This window comes from Ahaetulla prasina, chromosome 1 (genome assembly GCF_028640845.1).
Source record: "Ahaetulla prasina isolate Xishuangbanna chromosome 1, ASM2864084v1, whole genome shotgun sequence".
Taxonomy (NCBI): domain Eukaryota; kingdom Metazoa; phylum Chordata; class Lepidosauria; order Squamata; family Colubridae; genus Ahaetulla; species Ahaetulla prasina.
Genome location: NC_080539.1, coordinates 193,732,829 through 193,754,630, shown reverse-complemented (window position 1 = coordinate 193,754,630; position 21,802 = coordinate 193,732,829). Strand labels below are relative to the sequence as shown.

At 36.2% G+C, this 21,802-nt stretch overlaps 1 protein-coding gene across 1 annotated transcript in view; it reads right to left on the bottom strand.

The window, feature by feature from the left end:
• Nucleotides 1–21,802, bottom strand: part of ERBB4 (erb-b2 receptor tyrosine kinase 4) — a 1,012,642-nt gene that overhangs the window by 34,280 nt on the left and 956,560 nt on the right. The window contains exons 22-26 of the mRNA XM_058186165.1: nt 20,816–20,971; nt 19,764–19,839; nt 10,929–11,075; nt 7,614–7,711; nt 3,933–4,103 (exon numbers count right to left, since the gene is read on the bottom strand). Coding sequence (XP_058042148.1) covers nt 3,933–4,103; nt 7,614–7,711; nt 10,929–11,075; nt 19,764–19,839; nt 20,816–20,971 — 648 coding nt within the window. The remainder of the gene's footprint in view (nt 1–3,932; nt 4,104–7,613; nt 7,712–10,928; nt 11,076–19,763; nt 19,840–20,815; nt 20,972–21,802) is intronic.

Sequence of the window (21,802 nt, the reverse complement as noted above, 5' to 3'; positions counted from 1 at the left end):
AATTGAAAAGTTGATGCTATATGGATGTTCTTAAAGATAAGGGATGGGATATGGGATGAAGAGACATCTTTTTAATCTTATAGGGAGTATAAAGTTATTAAATGTATTTATACATTTAATGTATATTAATTTATATATTTAATGAGTTGAAATCATTTTCTATCACTTTTTTCTATTTCTTTTATTATATTCTCATTTCTTTTTTTCTTTCTTGTTTCTCTTGTACTTTTTAATTCTTCTTTCCATTCTCTTCTCTTTCTCTAAATTTAGTTTGTATTGTTTTTTACTATTGTAATTCTTAATTAAAAATTATGCTTTTTTAAAAAAAGGGTCATAGTATTTTTCTTTCTCCTTTTTCCTATTTCCTCCAACTCTTAATTAGCTCCATAACCTTAATTATCTAAAACAACTTACAGTTTTTCAAACTAGTATGCAGACTCTGATAGGGTATGGTATTTAACCTCATAACCAGACACACACACACAACCAGATACATACTGGCTGCTTTAGATAGTTCAAGGAAAAGCCAAAAAAGTCAAAATTAAACGGTCTTCTCCACTTTTCATCCCAAGTCATGGTTCAAAAAGAAAAATTCTCTGTGGATGGAGAAATCTACCGAATTGGCTGTTCGTCATGGTCAGGCAGAGATTGTAAGGGAAAGCCTCAGGGATCTCCATGTGAGGAAGCCAGAGAGGCCAACAGAACACAACTCTCTGTATAGGTGTAAGCACACACTCCATTACAACATACTGTATATACTGTCTCCAGAACATCAGTTCTACAAAAAGATACCCCAGATCCCTTTAAGCAGAAAATGGAGCTTAAAAGTGGGATCTGCCATAGACATAAAGCAATTGAAATGAAAAACAATGATAAACAATTTCTGACAACAGCAGAGTAGTTCATAGTAGAACTTCCTGACAGCCCATTTTTTACTTCATAACCAAAGAATAGTGTTTGGCTTTTTTTAAAAAAAAATATGCACAGGCATAACTGTAAAGGACAAGGAACATATTATTTATAAGGTCAAGAAACATACTATTTCATGAGTATCACCGAACCTAATTTTGCAAGAAAGCTGAAAATCTCCATGAGAAAATTCTCCATTGAAATATGAGGGGATCAAAAACCCTGAAATTAGTACAAAGAAGGAATTATCTTCTTTAATTTATTGTATAAATATTCAAATAAATGTATAATTTAATGAGGCAAGTCACTTTTTCATTAAACTCAAAGAAAAGATTTCATAACTATAGATTCTATATAAGAGCATGGAAACTTTACTATAAAATTTAATTTCCCAGTAACAATGAGTATAAACAGCTTAAACTGCTTCAATTTATTTCCAATTCATGGTAATCCCATCAATTGCAATAGGTCCATTTAATATTCATATTCATTAGCGCAAACAAGCCTACTTTCCAGTTAGCCCAAGGAAGCCGTATGCCAAAGAATAGTGATTTTAAAGACTCAGCTTGGAGTTCATTTCCCTTATTCTGTTTCAGCCTTGCAATGAACAAAAATTCATGTTTAATATGTTTTAGTTTGCATTTTCCCCTGCAGAGGAACAACTTTAAATATGTTTCATATTTAGTCACAGAGTTAAATGCTCTTTACTATAGTAGTCCTCTGTTATCCTTGTGGAATCTCTATAGGTTCTTGAGTGGGAGACTTTCAAACCCTGACAGCTAATACACTTTGAGGGGAACTGCCAGGGATCCAAGTAAGGGAGTCATTATACATCCACATTTTTTTTTATCTACTAAGTTTTGAGTTGGGTCTCAGCAGCAGAAAGGAATACAGGTACATTTTAATCTATATTCCACATGTTGCTTTAGACAAAGGAAAGAAGAAAGTACTTCAAACTCATGGAAACAATAGACTCTGGAAAGACAAAAATATATTTAGATGAAACACATGATTGAATGGCAAAGGGGTTGAATCTTGGACATAAACAATTATTTCCTCCTGCTTCTCCTGATGAAATGAGCATAATAAACAATCCTGTTCAGTTCTGTTCCCTTTAAATGCCTGAAACTGTTTTTCCATAGAATACAGGTAGTCCTTGACTTACAACAGTTCATCTAGTGATCATTCAAAATTACAAGGGCACTGAAAAAAGTGACATGACTCTTTTTCACACATACAAGCATTGCAACATCCCCCTAGTCACATGACCAAGATTCAGACGCTTGGCAGCTGGTTCATGTTTATGACTGTTGCAGTGTCCGGAGCTCATGTGATCGCCTTTTGGAACTTCTGACAAGCAAAGTCAAAAGGGAAGCCAGATTCACTTAACAACCAAGTTACTAACTTAACAACTGCTGTGATTCACTTAACAACTGTACCAAGACAAGTCATAAAATCCGGCAAAACTCACCTAACAAATATTTCACTTAGCAACATGAATTTTGGGCTCAATTGTGGTCATAACTCAATGATTACCTGATTCCACATGCTTTGCTTAGATGATTTCTTTCAACATTGAAGAAAAGAATCATTCTACATCTACACCAAGCTATTCTGTCTAATTTGTTGTGGTAAACATGTGAGCTGCATTCCTCATTAACCTACAATATATCTCCCCATACATGTGAACTTGTTGAAGTGCCTTTTTATCATCCTAGCAAGTGGGTGACAAGGGGGAGAAACAAACAGCAACCAATGGCCCAAGAAACCACACACTTTGTATTTATAATTCAACTCTGCAGGCCAAGAAATCCTTCTTGCCCCCTCCTGCTCCTGTCCAAACAAGAACTGCACCAGAATGCCTACTGCAGTATCTCTAGCCATTTTGCTCCCAGATAAGAATGTAAATCCAGATTAGCAGCCCTGAAAGACACATTTCTTTTCTGTGAATTGTACACATGTATTTTATATGACAGATATTGTTAGGGCAGGTGAGTCAAAAGATATAAACAAATCATATTTAGAAAATCTATCCCCAGTTGAAATAGATACTAACTTGTACAAGAGAGTTTGTGGAGCTGCTGACAAAGATGAGTATCTTTGCAAGGAAATCTGTTTTGAATGTCACATGACTCATGCATTTTTTAAAAAAAGAATCCCAACCTCTTTGTGGATTTGTTGGAACAATATGCATGGGCCATCTCTCTTTGGTTTTGTGACAGATTCTAAAGGTATTAGCCTGACTGAAAAGAGAGCTTTTACTTCTCAGGAGACAGGCATGTTTATTCCGCTAACACATTTATTGAATGAGAAAATGGGTACACTTTATGGTGATCCTTCCCTTCTCTCCTGAAAGACAGCATATATGTACATCAGCTAATTCTGTTAGGAGCCTGAGTGACATAATCTCTATTGGGTACAGGTAATTCTCCATTTACAACCATTCATTTAATGATCTTTCAAAGTTACAACACTGTAAAAACTGACTTACAATGCATCCTCACACTTGTGACTGTTGCAGTTCCTACAGTCACATGATCAAAATTCAGTTGCCTGGCAACCAACATGTATTTTTTTTTTATGGTTGCAGTGTCCTGGAGTCATATGATCATCATTTGCCACCTTCCCAGCCAGCTTCTGACAAGCAAAGTCAATGCAGGAATGGGGGAAGTCAGATTTGCTAAATTACTTAATAATTAAAGTGATTCCTCTAACAATTGTGGCAAAAAAGATTGTAAAATAAGACCTGATTTGCTTAACCGTTGCCTTGGTTAACAATGGAAATTCTGGTCCCAATTGTGGTAGTAAATTGAGGGCTACCTGTATTCATTTGTCCTTCATGCTTTAGAGAAATGCAGACGTAAATGACTGTCCTTAATCTGACATTTTCCATTACCCCTAGCTACTTAGCTAAGCAAAGATCAGAATATAATATTTAGACTCTGGATTGCTTTGCCAGTGATCTCTCTGTGTATGTGTGTGCATGTGCCCCTTTTTTCAGCCAAGCCTTTTTTTCTTCTTACCCTGTTGGAGTCAATTCTTGCCCTTGATGTATAGACGGGTGGAGGAATATTAAATGCCTGAGGGACAAGATATTCTTCAGCATCCATCATGTCTTCCAGGTCTCCCTCATCCAGCAGATTCTGGAAAAATTTGCTGTCATTTGGGCTTGGTAGCTTCATACGATCATCACCCTGTACAATGTCCCATTGATAGAAAATTAAAAATGATTACTCTGATGATCACATGAACCATCTATCTGCTTGGCTGACAGAAATTAATGTTATTAGCTATCACTGGAGGTTTTAGACTGGACAACTATTTGACTGGTATGACTCCTGTCGTGAGGAGGCTGTTGGGCTAGAAGATCTGTGATATCCCTTCCAGCCCTGTGATTCTGTGATTCTAAGAATCTACTCTGATTCCATGAAAATAAGACATCCCCTGATAATAAGCCCAATTGGGCTTTGGAGTGCATGCACTAAAATACCCTCCCCCTGAAAATAAGCCCTCCCTGAAAATATTTAAACGCAGAACTGGAAATCAGGTATGATGGCAAGAGAAGCCCCATCTTGCTTCACACGCCCCAAAATAATAAGACCTCCCCCAAAATAAGGCCAAGCTCTTATTTGGGGGTTCAAAAAAATATAAGGCAGGGTCTTATTTTCGGGGAAACACGGTAGCTATATTGTATTCTTGCATACTTCTCCTTATTGAATACCCTTGTTCTTTCCACAAAAAACAAAAACAATTTAAAAAAACTTATTTGATAGTATTCTTTCCGAAGTATTAGGATTATGTCAATGCCAAATCAAAACCTTGTATTTAAACTGTTTTACCAATAAAAGTATTATGGAGAGGGGTAATCCCAGCAAGAGATGGTGAGATGTTACTACTTTCCTAAAATACAACTATTGCAATGTGAATTATATGCCTAACTGTACAGAAACAGGAACTTGTAACAGTTTCATAATGGACGTTTGTTTTCTATATCAAGAGAACTAAAGTTTAGTGGCTTGCAGAAGTCTATTTATAGGAAGGGAAAAGTAAACCTCTTTGCTCTATAGCGGCAAACCTGCTTTGCAGATTAAGTCTCTAGCATCTCCAGTGAAATCTACTAATAGATGCTAGAGAAAATCTTTGTCTGAAATCTTTGAGGGATGCTTTCATTCAGTTTACTATTCTAAGCTAAATGGCAAATAATTAATGTCATGTAGGGCAGATTCTTCATCCCGTTAGAATTTTTCATCATGGCTTCTTGGTTTAACTTTAAAGGAATATACCATATTTTTCGGTGTATAAGATGCACCGGAGTATAAAACGCACCTTAATTTTGGGGGAGAAAAACAAGAAAAAAAGAATTCTGCCTCTGCCTACCAGCATCAGAATCAACGATGTCCTCACTTCCATTCAGATTTTGATAACACGAGTGGCCTGGGGAAGTATGGAGGTCGGGACTTGCTTGGTAAAGCAGGTGCTGCGCAGAGGGCAAAAGGCAAGACACTGCCACCCAAAAATACTGTTGCCGCAATCTCTGCCGCCTGGAGATCTCCACTGCCTCCCCAGTTCCAAAAATGGGGTGTGCAGAGGCAAAGTTTTTTTGGGTGGTTCCAGGCAGCAGAGATCGCGGCAACAGTTTTCAGGTGGCAGCGCCTTGCCTTACACCTCCTGTGCAGCGCCCAAGCCACCAGTGAGGCTGAGGCATCGGTCAGACATGGGTTGCTACTGCCGGATCTGCCTAGAGACTGAGTCATAGTTTTTTGACCATGCCCCTTCCTCCTTCCTGTTGGGCCCAGTTTCGACTCAGTTGGCCTGAAAGAAACATCTCTAGCAGATCTGGCTTCCAGCCCATTTCTGTTCAATTCTTTCAGAGTCACTGTGAGTTTTTTGACCAAAAAAATTCTTTTTTCTAATCAGGAAACATTCCAGTCTACCAGGCTTGCTTCAGTCTAGCAGAGCCATACCATTCTACTTGCCTTTTTTGGGAGTGCACTGGTCTATCTTCTTTAAAAATAGAGGCACCGGTCTACTAATTGCTTCTTTTGGAGCACACCGGTCTACCTTCTTTAAAAATAGAGGCACCGGTCTACTAGCCGCCTACAGTGCTGATCAGCTGTAGTGTGGCCCTTTGAAATGCCGTGGCAGATGCAAGACCGTTTTCATGAGGATGCGTGGCTGTGCAACGCACAGAGGCCAACAACCTCCAAAGGCTGGGGGACGGCAGGTGGGTGGGCCTACATTTGGTGTATAAGACGCACCCAGATTTTCACCCTCTTTTGGGGGGTAAAAAGGTGCATCTTATACACTGAAAAATATGGTAATTCTAATTGGTAAAAGTTAATCTGATTTCTCACATGAGTTTTGAATAAAATAACTTTTTTTGTTGTTTGCAAAGTAGGAAATATATTATTCTAGCAGTGGGCTTTTGACTGTTTTAACTTTCTTTTCTGTGTTCCTTGGGGAATCCTGGAATTTCTGAAACTGTCTTTATCTGTCACACTGATATTATCTTGCTCCCAGGCCTCACTTGTTATCTTTTGAGGTGCTGGAACAGAAATGCTAACTTTGGGGAATGTGTAGAATTTATGTTACTTGAGTCCGAAATTGAAAGTGTTCAATCTACCAACCATTCTGGATGTATTTTAACAAATCAGTGTACTGATATCCAGGCTTTTCATTTAAGCTAATCTGTACTAACATTGACCAGAACAGTCTAAAGGAGGAAAGAAAATAGGTGTTTTTTTTAACTTTAATGCACATTATTTCCGAGTTAAAAATCTTTTGCTGAACAGAACTATATATTTTTAATGGCTAGCTTCCTATTAGTATTGCTGCTGTTAATGTTTATAGAAGAATCTGATATATTTATGGGAAAAAAATGAGTGCATATGCTAATTGTAAGATGAGTACAAATATAGCACATCCAGAATAGCTTGAGATAGAAACAAGTGTTTTCATCTTGCTAGAAGCATTCTGAGGCCATTCCAACCATCCTTAAAGTATTCCAATCTTGAAAGATCCCTGTTTTAAGCTCAAAACTATTAATGAATGTACAAAGAGAAATTGGGTGAGAATTAAAATATTTCATCATACTGCAATATGAGGCAATCTTTGTTGTTCTGCCTAAAGATAAAAATATAAAATAGCACAGGAGAAAAATAACCCACTATATCTAGCTCTTCAGCCGAAGCAGGGAAAAGGAGGTTTGCTGATCTAATACATATTTGTAGCTAACCTTAGTGTAGCTAACCTTGGTGAGGCAAATAAACATGTAATGTTTGCGTCGACCACCACTTATCTGGACCACCTTCACAAAGGTGAGCATATTCAAATGCCATGATTTGAGCTACAAATATATCCTACATTATGTAGAGGATATTTTGAAAGCATTGTGATTGGCAGAACTACTAAGGTATTTTTTTGCAATTGGCTTTTAACACAAAATAGCATATTTCATTTTCTACTAAATAGAACAGAAGTAATGTATGCCCCAATTTATCTGTTTTCAGTAACTTGAGAACACTTCAACTACTCTCAAAATCCCAAACAGTGGTAGAGCCTGTTCTGAAAATGCATAGGCATTTCAAAAATTCAAGGTTAAAAAAAACACAAAATGCTGAGGAAATGATTGAATGTGATATAGTCATTATCAGCCAGGAAGGAGCAGGTGGAGAAAGAAAATAAAATGAATTCAGGCCACTTACTTGAATGACTAAATATCTTTGAGGATCCCGAGCCATTCTAGAAAATTCAGCTGCCAGTTCCTTGAATTTGGGCCGACTATCAGCATCAATCATCCAACCTATGGCCGTGTGCAAAAAGAGAGAAAAAGTGCTTTTGCTATAAGACTTCCTTTTTTCATAAATGGTTAATTAAAATAGTAATTATGAGGAGATCACTGGAAATTAAGCAGTTATTTCTAAAACTCCTCAATTTGATCATGTCCTCAAATTTCCATTTTAATCATTATTATTCTTTACCATACTCTGAAAGTCAACCATCTTATTTTTTAAAACCTCTTTCTGAAACTAAACACATTCAGTAGGCTCTGACTTACAATAAACATTGGTATAAGGTACAATTAATATATATGCTTTTTTTGCATATATTCTTTTTTCTTTTCTTTTTTACTGTTCATTCTACTTTACACATTATCACTATAGTTTGTGATTGCCTGTATTATCTGTTCTGTAAAGCATTTTAATTATTTCTCTCTCTGCTTGTGGCTGAGATCTATAATGTCCATCTTCCAACTTCTGAATCCCAGTTTGAGTCTGACAATTAGATGTTCAGTTCCAGCTGCTATGTAGATTTTGGTTGTCTCTAATATTCCCAACATCTTTTAGAATCTTCTTTATATTCCAAGGAACAAATATCTTTAAAAATAAACTTTTTTCAAAAACATAAAGGTGGCTAAACATGACAACATGAATATACATGAGTGTGTTTTTTACTGAATTTCATGCTGCGATCATTAATATTTCTGTGCATCTGTTAATGGTGACTATAGCAATAGCACTTACACTTATATAGTGCTTCACAGTGCTTTATAGCCTTCTCTAAGTGGTTTACAGAGTCAGCATATTGCCCCAACAATCATGGTCCTCATTTTACTGACCTCGGAAGGATGGAAGGTGGAGTCAACCTTGAGCTGGTGAGACTCAAACTGCTGGTAGTCAACAGAATTACCTGCAATACTGTATTCTAACCACTGAACCAGCACGGCTCTTATATCTGTGCATATACAGCCTGGTTGTTATCTACGGCTGCTAGGGAAGAATTTGCTATGCAAAGAAAACTTAGAAGAAATGGTTACTTTGCCCTACTTCTCTTCTGTAAGTCAAAGGGTACAAAGCATTACTAACAGATAAATTCTGCTTGGCAATAGGCCCTAGTCTATCTTAGAGCAATTGAAGATAGCATTGACATGCCTACAAATCTGTCATTGTTCAACAGGAAGTCCAAATACAGTGAGTCTTACCTGCTTATTTAAAATCTCACTTCTTTGTTTAGTTGGAATGTGTGACTAACACCAAAGACAACTTGTGAAATTGCCTCTAATATACAATCATACCAATGTTCTCAGATATCATAGGATCACTTAATGCAGTATAAAAATTCATAGGAAGAAATATGGATCCACTCCATATAGATTAATACTTCCCAAACTACGATCATGCAATTAATTCCACCAAAAGAGGGATGAACAAATCGTCATGAGCATTTTTTCTATTGCTCATAATACAAATACATTGCCTCTTTTAAGTTAAATGAATCAAAAAATTATTAGGATAACTTTATTAAGGAATCTGACGAAAAAAAGAATAATGAAACAACAGTGATGACAAGGCCTAATCATTTATTTTCAGAATCAGTATTTTTGTTATTTATTATCAATAAAACAATATATTTATTTGCACATTTCTAAAGCAGCTTACAATAAAAATCTTAGATTCAAATAAAATTTTAATTTCCAATGCAAAGTGTGAAATTCTGAACTAGTTTGTCTGACACGAATAATTGAGATTTAATCTAAATCTTTGTCAACTGACGTTTATGTCAGAAGAATCAATAAAAAAACATGTATTTGCCCACTGAAATTATATCAACTAGTATAATAAATAAAAGTTTTTATGGACAAATAGTAACTTTTGTGGATGGATTTTCAATCATGAGTAGTTCCACTTGCAGTCAGATATGCAGCAGCCGACAAAACAATTCATCATTGAGTTGCAGTGTAAAGCTTCCAAAGGGGAAAAATGCATTTATTTTTGTTACTTACAACAGAATTCTAAAAAGTAATGCTCTTGTGAAAGCATGCATTTAAATTTCTTGTATTTAAGTCTACTCTGAGAAAAGCAGATAGAAGAACAAAAGATGAGATATTAACTGCTCCTAAGAGAACCCAAACTAAACTAACATTTATCACAGTTAATGGGTCTAGTTTACAGCCGCTACATTGACCATGATTTTAACTGACTCAAAGCCAAAATATCCCACATTAATTTTGGATGTTTTACGTCTTCCTCATTCCCTGCACTATGTTACTTTTTGACATTTGGGTTGGTATCAATTATGGTTTTGCTTTTTTTCTTTTAGCTTTCATGTGCTAAAGACTTGATTATCATCTAGCACATAATACCAGAAGCAGGATTTCTTCTTTTCCTTCTTCTCCTTTTTCTTCTCCTTCTTCCCCTTAGCCAGTATAAAGTTGATGCTTCCTGTCCAATTGCTGTGCCCTGTTGCTACCACTCAACTCAAACCATTAGTGGGATCATCTTCTTTGTATCTTATGATAATGTTTTCACCCGTATATGTGAGCAGCAAGCCACATGGAAGAAATGGCTGTTTGTTAATCTCATTTAAATTAAACCAGAAATACCACAGAGTATTTCTTAATTCTTTTAAAATTAAAACTGGAGCTCCAGGATTTACATCTTCTAGCAGCTGAACAGTTGAGGAGGGGGATGTGCCAGGTGAGAATCCAGATGCAAACATAAACAAAATAATTTGTCTCCAGATTCTCCTTGATTCTAATGTTCTCACAGAGATGCACTCTAGTTAGCATGACATATCAATATCTATAAATGGCTGTTATACAAAGGAAAACTACTCCCCCAAACTGGTTTTGTCTCATTCTATTTTTTATATTGTAATTTGAAATATGTTAACCTCTTTACAACTTTTCATATATGATTCTAGAACAACATGAAATGTTATCATCTAATAAACCAGGGATGTCATTTGTCTGCAATGGATTTGATGCATGGCAATACTGTGTGATATTATCTACTAACAATAAGGATTCAACTAATGCAAGTCCCTTTAATCAGATTCATCTCCTTACAAACTTCAAGATGTTAATGTGTATTATTTGAATATAATTAACATAACTGCTTCAATGATGCTTCAAAATGGCACGCATTACTACAAAGGATTTTTGACAGCCAGCTGCAAGGGAAACCCTTTCACTAAAACTCACCCATCCAAAAAGCTAGAATCAAATTAAAGCTACTCACATTTTACCATTACCATGTAAACATCAATGGTGCAGATAGGAGGCTGCGGTAACCGCTCTCCTTTCTCTAACAAGTCAGGAATATCTCTTGTTGGGATCCCATCATAAGGCTTTCCACCAAAGGTCATAAGCTCCCAAATGGTGACACCTAAAGCAAAAGTGAGAATTCTTACAATAGTCCATGCATACCTGAAACACATAATCATTTACCTCACTATAATATTGTAGTCAATATTATAGGGGTAATTCTTGTTAAAAATATATAAAAACAGACTTTTTCCATGAGTCAAAAGATAAAATAGAAGACAAGTGTCCATACAGTACATGTATCACTTGGCATCCACTATCACTCAAGTATCTCTACTCCTTTTACCCATCCTTAGGACTTTCTTTGCCATTCCTTTCTCTTGAACAACACTCTATGACATGAATAATTGAGCTTTTGCATGTTAAATCTCCTGAGCACTTTTAAGCATTGCAGCACTGAATGGTGGATTGAGACCATAAATTTTAAAACCTGTATTTAATCTACTCTAACCTGAAACTGTAAGGCCATTGTCAAAATCAAGATATAAAAAATACATGAAACATATGTAAGGCCAGTCTCTTAAAATCCCTTGGAAAGACTTTTCCTTTCTTGATCTTAGAGAAAGCTTAGATCTCAGAGAGAAAATCTAATGTTGGATATCACTTTCCGATTCCTGGAAATCTTCTGAGGCTTTCTTTCCAACATTTTCTTTCCAACACTTTTAACACTTTCACGTTAAAAAAAGACCAAAGGAAAGCATTCATCACAATCAATCAATTTTTTATTATGGTCAAAGACCATCAAAAGGAGGATGGTCAATTAAAAAGCATAAAAATACATGAGAATATAAAAAATAATTATTATAAAAAGCTAAAAAATATAAAACTGAAATGCATATATAAAAACAAAAATGTAAAAGGAATCTAAAAGGGGGTAGGAGCATTAGATGGAGGTAGGAGAGCATAAAGTCTATATTTGTAGACTAAATCTATCACAGTAGAGAGTACTCTTAGAGTGATGAACTAGATGCCCATTAAGGCTAGTTTATGGCACAGGCTATTATTGTGTAGAACTTCACAACATTACATGTTGTAGCGGATTAGTATCTGAAACATCAGGGAGGTATAGAATTGTCCTGTGTACTCATTGCAATATTGGTGAGATGAGGCTAGTATGAATGTCTCTGTAGTATAGGCACTAGAGGAGTACATGCTCTGTTGTTTCCACAATTCCAGAGTTGCAGGGTCATTGACTCTCTGGGTAGGGAATCTTCCTGTATTAGCCTTCAAGGATAGCTAAGGGAAGGGCATGACATCATGTCAGAGCAAAGTTACTTCTGGTTAGGTACTTTGAGCTTACTTTGAGTATACCATAGAGAAGGCACTGTACCTATAGGATTCATTGGCAATAACGGCTGGGGATTTGACTAGATCCAACTGGCACTCTGTATCAGCTGCCCATTGTATAATGAGAGCCTGATTGTATCCAATTCTGAGTAGAAGATCTGGAGAGAAGCCCAAGGGTGAGATTTCAGTTGTCACTGTCTTTTTCTATGTGAATGAAAATCATCCTCATAGATAATGAGGCAAGGCCAAGGAGAAAAGAGAATAGTTTGAGCCAGTAATTGAATATGGCGTATGGCCACCCATACTCTAGAATTCACTTTCACAAGTCTTGTGTCTAGTCTCAGAGTGCCATTAGAGACACATTTTAGGATTTGAAAAACTGATTTTAAGAAATTTAGATTGAACAAGTTCTAGTATAAAATAGTAGCATCATAAAGATGTTGTGCTAGTTGCTTGGCTCTGAATAATTTTGAGTGCTGAAGGAATATGGACACCTTTTAAAGGATTTAAGGCTAGCAGATGAATTCCTCTGTGCATTTTCATTAGTGCAGTTCCCATGGGGTTTCCTACTTTTGGCAGAATGAAGCAGCTCTCCCAGGTATTTTAAAATAGAAGACCTGCCCAATCTTCTGGTTATATATCCTCCAGGAATGGCTCTTGTGCTATTTGGCAAATGCCATGATTTTAGTTTTCTCATAATTCAGCTGGTCTTCCTGGCAATATTGTGTTAGGAAAGCATGTGAAAACCTATGGATACTCTGGATTCAAGTAATCTCCACCTCCCATCTTTCCCCTTATCCTTATAAATGTACAAGTTAACATTGCTGGCTCACAAATTAGTTCATAAAGAAGATTCTCCCATTTGGCTGTGGTGTCAAAGTATCAGATGGAAAGGCTGGAGTGGAGGGACAAGTTGAATAGGGAAAGAAAAATGAAGCTCTTCCCAACCACTTTATCAGTCTTTTCATCTGAGCTTTGCAATTATTAATGGTCCATCATCATGACACTCCACAGTGTAGGATAGGAGTGCCCTGTTCAAGGTCGGAAACATCTATGCAATGCCAATCAATTTAATTCAAAAGCTTAAAAGTTGAATACCCATATTTTGCCATTACAAAACTCTGTAAATCTATAAAATATAAATTGAGATGTATAGTAGGAGGCAGTACAAGGATTATCAGAGGCAAGGAAAATATAATTTGAAGTGAGTGAATGCTGAAAAATTACTAAAGAGGCCAAAGGGAGGGAGGAGGGAGTAATTGCTATTTTTGTCTCTTCGTAAGTAAATAAGCAAACAAAGTTGACCTAAAATTATTGCTTTTCTAATTCAGAGCATCAGATGTTATTAGCCATATTTCCATTTATCAGAACAAATGAGACCTACATATTTTTTGCTTTATTTTAAAGATAATTTAAAATATGTCATTAAGCAAGGAAGCACATCTTACAAAGCATCACATCTAGCACATTTAACTTCCAGAAGCAACACAACCACATATACATAAACATACAAACACACTAGGATTTCTAGAAATGCATATAATACATTCATTATTCATCTTTCCCTAGCATTATTAACTATATTTTGCTTGGATTTATTGAGTTTCACTGTACACTGTACCCTATCCTCAAGTTACAGGTACAACATTCAAGCCAGGAGGAGAGAAAAAGCCTGATCTGGAAAGAGTCTGGGTGGAGTGAGGGTGGAAGACCCTCCCCATAATGGATCATTGGTGTGAAAAGGATAGCCTGTTAAGAAGAAAAGACCAGGTGCCAGGGGCTCTTTGTGAGAGAATGTTTGCTGTGAGTAGAAAGTGTAGAAGGTGGAGCAGGAGATATTGAATACTGCAAGAATCAGGAAAAGAAAAAAGCAGAGGAAAAAGGCTTCTTTCTCACAATCAGAGGAATCACAGAGGTGAGGAAAAGCTGACCTGGGATAACAAACATCCTGCCTTTCTGAGATCAGGCAGGAAAAGGATACTGAAGAGCCTACTGTTAAAAGAGAGAGAGAGAGAGAGGGAGGGAGAGAGAGAAAGGAGGTTGACCAAGACACGCCATGTTTCTTTTTGGGTTTTTTTTTTCATTCTCAATATATTTATGTAAATGTTGTACCTTGATGAAGGTATCTTTCCTTTTATGTACACTGAGAGTGTATGCACCAAGACAAATTCCTTGTGTGTCCAATCACACTTGGCCAATAAAAAAAATTCTATTCTATTCTATTCTATTCTATTCTATTCTATTCTATTCTACTGACATAGGACACACATGGACACACACACACACACACATGCATGGAAATTTAGTACTATAAAGACACACATGCCTGCTTATTGTTTCTCAGGCTTTCCCATTTGGGATTACCTCTTCAGGAAAAAAAAAGTTTTGACAGTTTGCATATTGGTAAAACATTGCCAGCTTTTAATGAGAACACATTAGGGAAAGAAAGCAATCATTTCTTATAATTTATTCATTTCTGTTCTTGCCAAATGCCTCTTCTTTCTGATGGATCTTTGATTCTGTATTGCTGCAGGCAATGCCATTTCCTGTGCAGTCCCATCACTCAAGGGATGAATACTGCAATTTGAGGCAAAGTTACAGGCACCTGTATCTGGCCTTCACAAGTAAGCTTGGCTCCTTAGAAGGCCCTCCTAATTTTAAGAAGAAATTGGAACTGGGATGAATTCCAGTGCCTTCTTTAAAAAATTCCCAAATGTGCATCTCAACAGTCATCATTTGGAAAAATAATATTAAAAAATTGTTTGTTTTTGTGCCTTGGAGTCAGTGTTGGCTTGTGGGTTAGTCCCTGCAGTTTTCTTGGCAAGGTTTCAGATGTGGTTTGCCCATAGAACTGTGAGAGAGTGACTGGCCCAAGGTCATCCAGCTGGATTTGTGCCCAAGGCAGGACTAGAACTCATGGTCTTGGGTTGCTAGCTTGATGCTTAATTACTACAACCAAACAGTTCAAATGAGGATTAAAAGCTTTCTTTCTTTTTTTATTCCGGCAGTTAGCTCCCACCCATGAGCCTCATGGTTCCTAAATTTTTTATATTTTCTGGAAGAAGGCAATGAAGCTGCCACAGGCACTGATTCCACCATGCCAAAATAACTCAGAAATTAGTTAGGTTTGGAGAGACTGGTCCCTCTGCTCTGCTGAAGGCAACTTGCAGTACCTCTCAGACTCCATTTTGTGGAGATAGCTATATAAAGGGAGTATCTACTCTGTTAATCCTTCTGGATGCAGGTCAGCATTGAATTTTTCCCTCCTCAAAAGTCCTCTGGGACAAAGAATTTTATAAAGTCCATGGGAGGGAAAAATATAAAGGTTCCCCTTCTCATCGCTGACATGTCAGTCCAGGTTGGACTCTTGTATGCTTAAGCTAGTATTAAGATAAAATGTTATATTCTACATATTTAAAATAATACACTTAGAAGACAAATGGCAGTGACTGTCCTGTGTGGAGCCACAGCTATCCAAGCTCAACTCTGATTTGCTTCTTTCCTTTCTAATTTTGTGAAAAGGCTTTCCTGGGGCTTCATGTCTTTTTGTACTGAACTGGAAGTCCTTTGGATGTCCTGGTGTCCAGGGCAGGACTACACATTACTCAGCCAATAGGAATTCTTTGCCGAGTCCTTGTACTTTCCTATTATCAGACTCACAGAAAAAACAACAGAAACAAATAAAGGAATTTGCAATAAGAAGCAAGAATAGAATTAAAATAGAAATGATCCTAAATTAAATTAAATTAATTAAATTAAATTCAGAATCCATTTTTACAGAAAAATTAAGAACTGTCATCACTCTCAAAAATAAAAAAGTAAGTGTGTTATATGTACATACTCCTTCTTCACACCCATACATCTGCAAGCTAAACGTAAGACATTGATCTTATTTACACACACTGAATGCAAAAAGGGAGCTATTGCTCCATGGTAGAATCCCATGGAATTTCAGATATATGAGCAGTACAATTATTAACATGGGAAAGACTCAGTTTGCTCCATTTGACTTATAATTATGAGGTTTGAAAATGTGCTTTCTTGATGTAGGAAACTATGATACAAAGAGCTCTTCCAGATAAAGGCCTCCTTTTGATTTTTAATCATACAGTACCATAACCACTGCATGCAACTGAATTATATTTCTATTCCAGTCCCATTTTAGCCATGGATATAAATTTCAATACTGCCAATCAAGTTCCTCTTGAAATGGGAAAGTATTGCTATTTTGCACTTCATTTCTGTCTCAGCCAGATGCTGACTTCTATCAGTGCCCTATCACTGGGTATTATTTTTGGAACATCCCCTCTCTTCCTGTTCCTTCTTGGATGCAATCAAGTATCATCACTCTGCATAGCCTCACTCTGTTCCATGCTCTCTTCCCCTCCTTCTGCCAAGCATTTCTGAGATGATAGAATCTGGCCTAATTACAGAGCAAATCTCCCCTTCCCCCATTTCCTTTTATAATCAATCATTTACTTACAGGCCCGTTGAGTAGATTCATGCAATCTTTCCAACAACGAGCTTCAACATTCTCTTTGTGGAATGCCCATCAGAGACATATTGGTATGCCAGCATGGCATCACTAAGCATTTCATCATGACTCCTATAGGTATGAGCCACAATAGTAACAACCCACCTGTTTTCTTGCTTAAAAACACTCTTTCTTAAAACACTCTTGCTTAAAAACACTCTTTCACCTACTCCAACCTTTTCTCATAGCAAGGTGTATATCTCTACATATAAAACCCTGGGTTAGCAATGCATTTGTGGGTATGGCTGGCTCAGCATTTTAATGATACCAAGTTTCATTAATGTCAAGAACAGCAAACAGAAGAATGGATAATGAGAAGAGTTTAGACTAGTGTTATTGGTTCTCTTCAAGTGTACTAACAGGGTGATACTGCAGTGTTCTGAGTTCCACTATCTGCCAGCATTGAGATAGAAAGGACTAGGTTTGATTAACTGAAAAGCTGCAAGTTCTACATATAATATGATCATATCAATTGCATTTAATATTAGCGCATAGCTGAAAATAATGAAGACAATGAAGATGAACCTCAAGTGAATTTTAAACTGGATTTTGAAGAATAGGTAATGAATAAGCTCAAAGATATCCATGGGGAAGAGAGGGCTAGTCATGATCAAAGCCCCACCAGTTTTTTATTTGCATTATTACACTTTAACTTTTTGGATCCTCTTCCCCCAGAAGATGCCCATGGATCATTCGAGTGATCTGCAAGATAATTTATCTACATATCTTTACTGACTGAACTACTTTTCCAAACTTCATAACAAATTACATGCATGTGCAAACACACACACACACACACACACACACACTGAGAGAGAGAAGGGGGAAACATTTGATAAAGAGCTAGTATTTTAATAAAAAAGGAAAAAGGCTTATAGCCAATTAAAAAAAACTATGTACACTGAAAACCCACATAGGAAATAAACGTAATAGTCAATAAATTAAAAGTAGGATAGTGGCAGCCATGTATTATTAAGCCATTCAGTGTTATAACACTAAACAGATTTGTTGTTTCTCATTTAAGAGGCACTAGGAATAAGGCTGTGATTTAATAAAGGCATCCTAATAGTAAGTCCCAATGTACTTCGGTTTACCTATGAACAAAGTTAAATAGGAAGAGGCTACAAATCCAGACTTTAGATTAGATTAAAAGTTCATGTTGGACAGTTTTCCAGAGTATAATTAACCATTGCCAATGAACATAGCTAGGTTGCAAAATGAAGCAATAATAGAAGGGGCAAAACATGTATTTTACAGATGAGCAATTTAAACTACAATGTTTAGCTTTCTTAGCTACAGAGAATATGAAATTAACTGCTTTGGAAAACAGTTGGATAAAATATTGGATAAAACACATTGTCTCTGACTTCAGCTACTATAGCGGAGTGGTGGTGTTTTTTTTTGCATTAGTGCATCAGAGTACATCTTCTTAGTATTCAATTCTGTTTAACAAAAGGGGCAGATAAATCATATTAAAACAAGTCAAGTAGCTGTTCAAGTGACCAAGAACAGGCACCAATAAAATTAGCTTGACATGCTAATTAATTACATTAACCAAATTCTATAGGTATGGGTTTATAGATGTACCTGAGCTTTTTTATAAAGGCAAGGTTGCTTGTGAAATTCCCATGTTAGTTTTTCCAGCTGAAACCTTAATCCTCTAATCCTGTATTTATTCTATAATGCGATCATTTATCAATTATGGGATAAAACTCTTCTATTTCTATAAGATGGTATCATCATTATCTCAATATTCATATATTTTAAATATATAAATGTTGAATATAAGAAATTTTAAGTTATGATACACAGCCATTTTTATATATTCAAAGCTCAGTAAGAAAAATATTCATTGTGAAACCAATGCAGGACAAGAAGTGGCAGATTAATATCAGTCATGAAAGACCAAGATCACATGTGAAGTTCTAATTAAACTTATTTACATGCCAATGCACAGGAATCTACTCAACTAAAGGTTAGCACTATATTGGCATTAGATTAGCACTATATTGGCATTAGCTCAACAGAATTCAAAAGGGGTGGAGTTAATCCATTTGTAGCTATGTAGAAACTCTAGGCTGATTCCTCTTTTGACTCCCCCCTCAGGTTTTGCTACTCCTTCTCTTACAAACAATAAGGCAAAACACTGCCCAAGGGTGGTTTCAACAAGCTGACATAAAGGCTTCACGGAAATGCAATTTTTTTCAACATATAAAACAAATATTATACAGAATGTTTTTTAAAAAATCTTCACCTACTATGTGGAAACAAAGTTATATAAGTTTGGTTAACAACATATAAACTAGGACCATCATTTTCAAAGTCAATTCCTTGCATATCCAGAACCCAAGAAAACATCTTTCACTGCATCCTCTAAGACAGCAGCTCTCAAAGTGTTGTTTGGAGACATCCGGGGTCCCCAATACTCTTTAATGGGATCTCCAAAGTCAAATAATTAAATATTTGAAAATTTCTCAGCTTTAATTTTTAATACAGTAAATATTGGTATATATTTCAATAATCCTTGATTTATGTCCATAATTGAGGATGGAATTGTGGTTGAAAGTCACTGTGGTCATAAGTCAAGGCATCCATTTAACTGAAAGTAATTTTCCAGCCTTTTTTGCAGTGATCATTAAGCAAATGCCACGGTAATTAAGCAAATCAATTTTTTTGCTAGAAACTGGCAAAAAAATAATAATAGCAAATTGCAGTTGTGTATGGATCCTCAATCATTTTTACGAACATAAAGGTTTGAGAACTGCTGCTCCAAGATATGCTTAATGGGAAAAATTGAGACTCACAAAACTAGCCAATTGACTACCTGTTTTTTCATGCTATTTTTAAAAATAGGTCATAAAAAGGTCTTAGCAAATAAATACAATGTTATTATTTACAGAATATAATCCAATATAGATTTTATTTTACCATAGCTCCAAACGTCTGTCTGATGTGTGAATTTCCTATAATGTATACACTCAAGAGCCATCCATTTTATTGGCATCTAGAATGGAAAAAAGAGGGGAAATTAAAAACAGTTAGCAAGCATAATATTTGCCTATTAAATGTCTTTCAAATCAAAGTGAAAAACTAGATTTTCAGTTTCATATTCCAAAAGAATTGCCATTGGTCATCCTTTCAGAGATACATTTCCTTGCCTGATACCTCAATGCCTTCAACAATGGCAGAACTTCTAATGTATTGGAAAATTTGTTAAACATTTGGGCACTTTCTTTATGATATCTCATTTGAGGTATGTTAGTTGAAAAAGTTCTGCCCTATGATGCACTGTTTCACCCAGTCAAAGAGTTCAGACATAAGAGTTTTTGATAGTGTATTGATTACATCCCTGGAGCAGGAACAATTTTTTTTATGTCTCTAAAAAGTACTGCTACTGAACTTAGATATGTATGAGCTATGGCTTCTGAAAAAAAATTGACTCAAAAGGTCACATTTTAAGGTTAATACACATTATAAATTATAGATTAACAGGTAAAAGAAAGTGGATAGACATTAACACCAAGGATTAGTTGTATTTTGACTTGATCTTTTTCTTTGAAATAAGTGTAGGGAAGAGAAACTTGGTTCATGAAAGCAATAAATAGGCATTCAGAAAATATCTTTTTTAAAAAACCTGATCACTTCCCCATTTTATGTTGGATGTTAATGGCCTGGTCTATTTTTTTTTTTTGTTTTGTTTACATTTATACCCCGCCCTTCTCCGAAGACTCAGGGCGGCTTACAGTGTATAAGGCAATAGTCTCATTCTATTTGTATATTTTTACAAAGTTCACTTATTGCCCCCCCCAACAATCTGGGTCCTCATTTTACCTACCTTATAAAGGATGGAAGGCTGAGTCAACCTTGGGCCGGGCTCGAACCTGCAGTAATTGCAGGCTACTGTGTTCTTAATAACAGGCTTTTACCAGCGTGAGCTAAACCGGCCCTTCTTTAAATTTTATGAATTTAAAGAAACCTACCTTTCCACCATCAGCACTATATTCCTTCTCATCACCTTCTAGTAGCCTAGCCAGGCCAAAGTCTGTGATCTTCACATGATTTGGAGACTTCACTAAGACATTTCGTGCTGCCAAATCTCGATGAACCAGTCGCCTCTCTTCCAGGTACATCATTCCCTAACAAGAAAAACCATGAAAAAGAATACGTTTGTTATATAATAGTTATCTGTGTAATAAGTATTAGCGCTATCATACAAGGAGCCATTTATTTATTTCATCCATTTTCAGGTTTCTTTATTTATTTACTATACTTAATTAATGAATCTCTTTTCCTCCATTCTGACTCTCAGCCTGGAGAAGTCCCTACCATTTTCTTGGCAAGGTTTTTCAGAAGTGGTTTGCCATTGCCACCATTTTAGAAAATGGGCCAACGACACCCAGCTGGCCTTGTTCCCAAGGAGGATTTAAAACTCCTGAACTCCCAATTTATAGTCTGTTGCCTTAACTACTACATCCAGCTAGTTGTCTTAACGAAATAATAAAGTATACAAAATATAATATGTAATTAGATAGGCTTTTTAAAATTTCTTAAACATAGACATGGATTGGATCAGGAGATTTCAGGAGGGAACTTTATAAGATTGCCACGAAGAAAGCCCTTTTCTGGTGTCTGCCCATTAGTTGATTATGGTGATGTGCTATTGCCCAGGGGCTTGAAACAGTCTTATTCAGCAAATTCACTTGGGTGTAGGAGATCCTTCAAGTAAACTGGATTGAAACTGTTTTGGATTATTTTTAATACTAAACATTGCACTTCAAAACAAACTTACAAGCAGTACACTTCATACAAAATAAATTTTAATGTGATCTGATTATTTCCTTCACCTGCCTCCCACAGATATAAAAGAGCTACATTTTACGCAACTTCTGAGTCATCTTGAAAGGCAGCCCCTTATACAGATTATAATAGTCAATTCTGGATGTAATTAGATCAAGCAAAATTGAGAT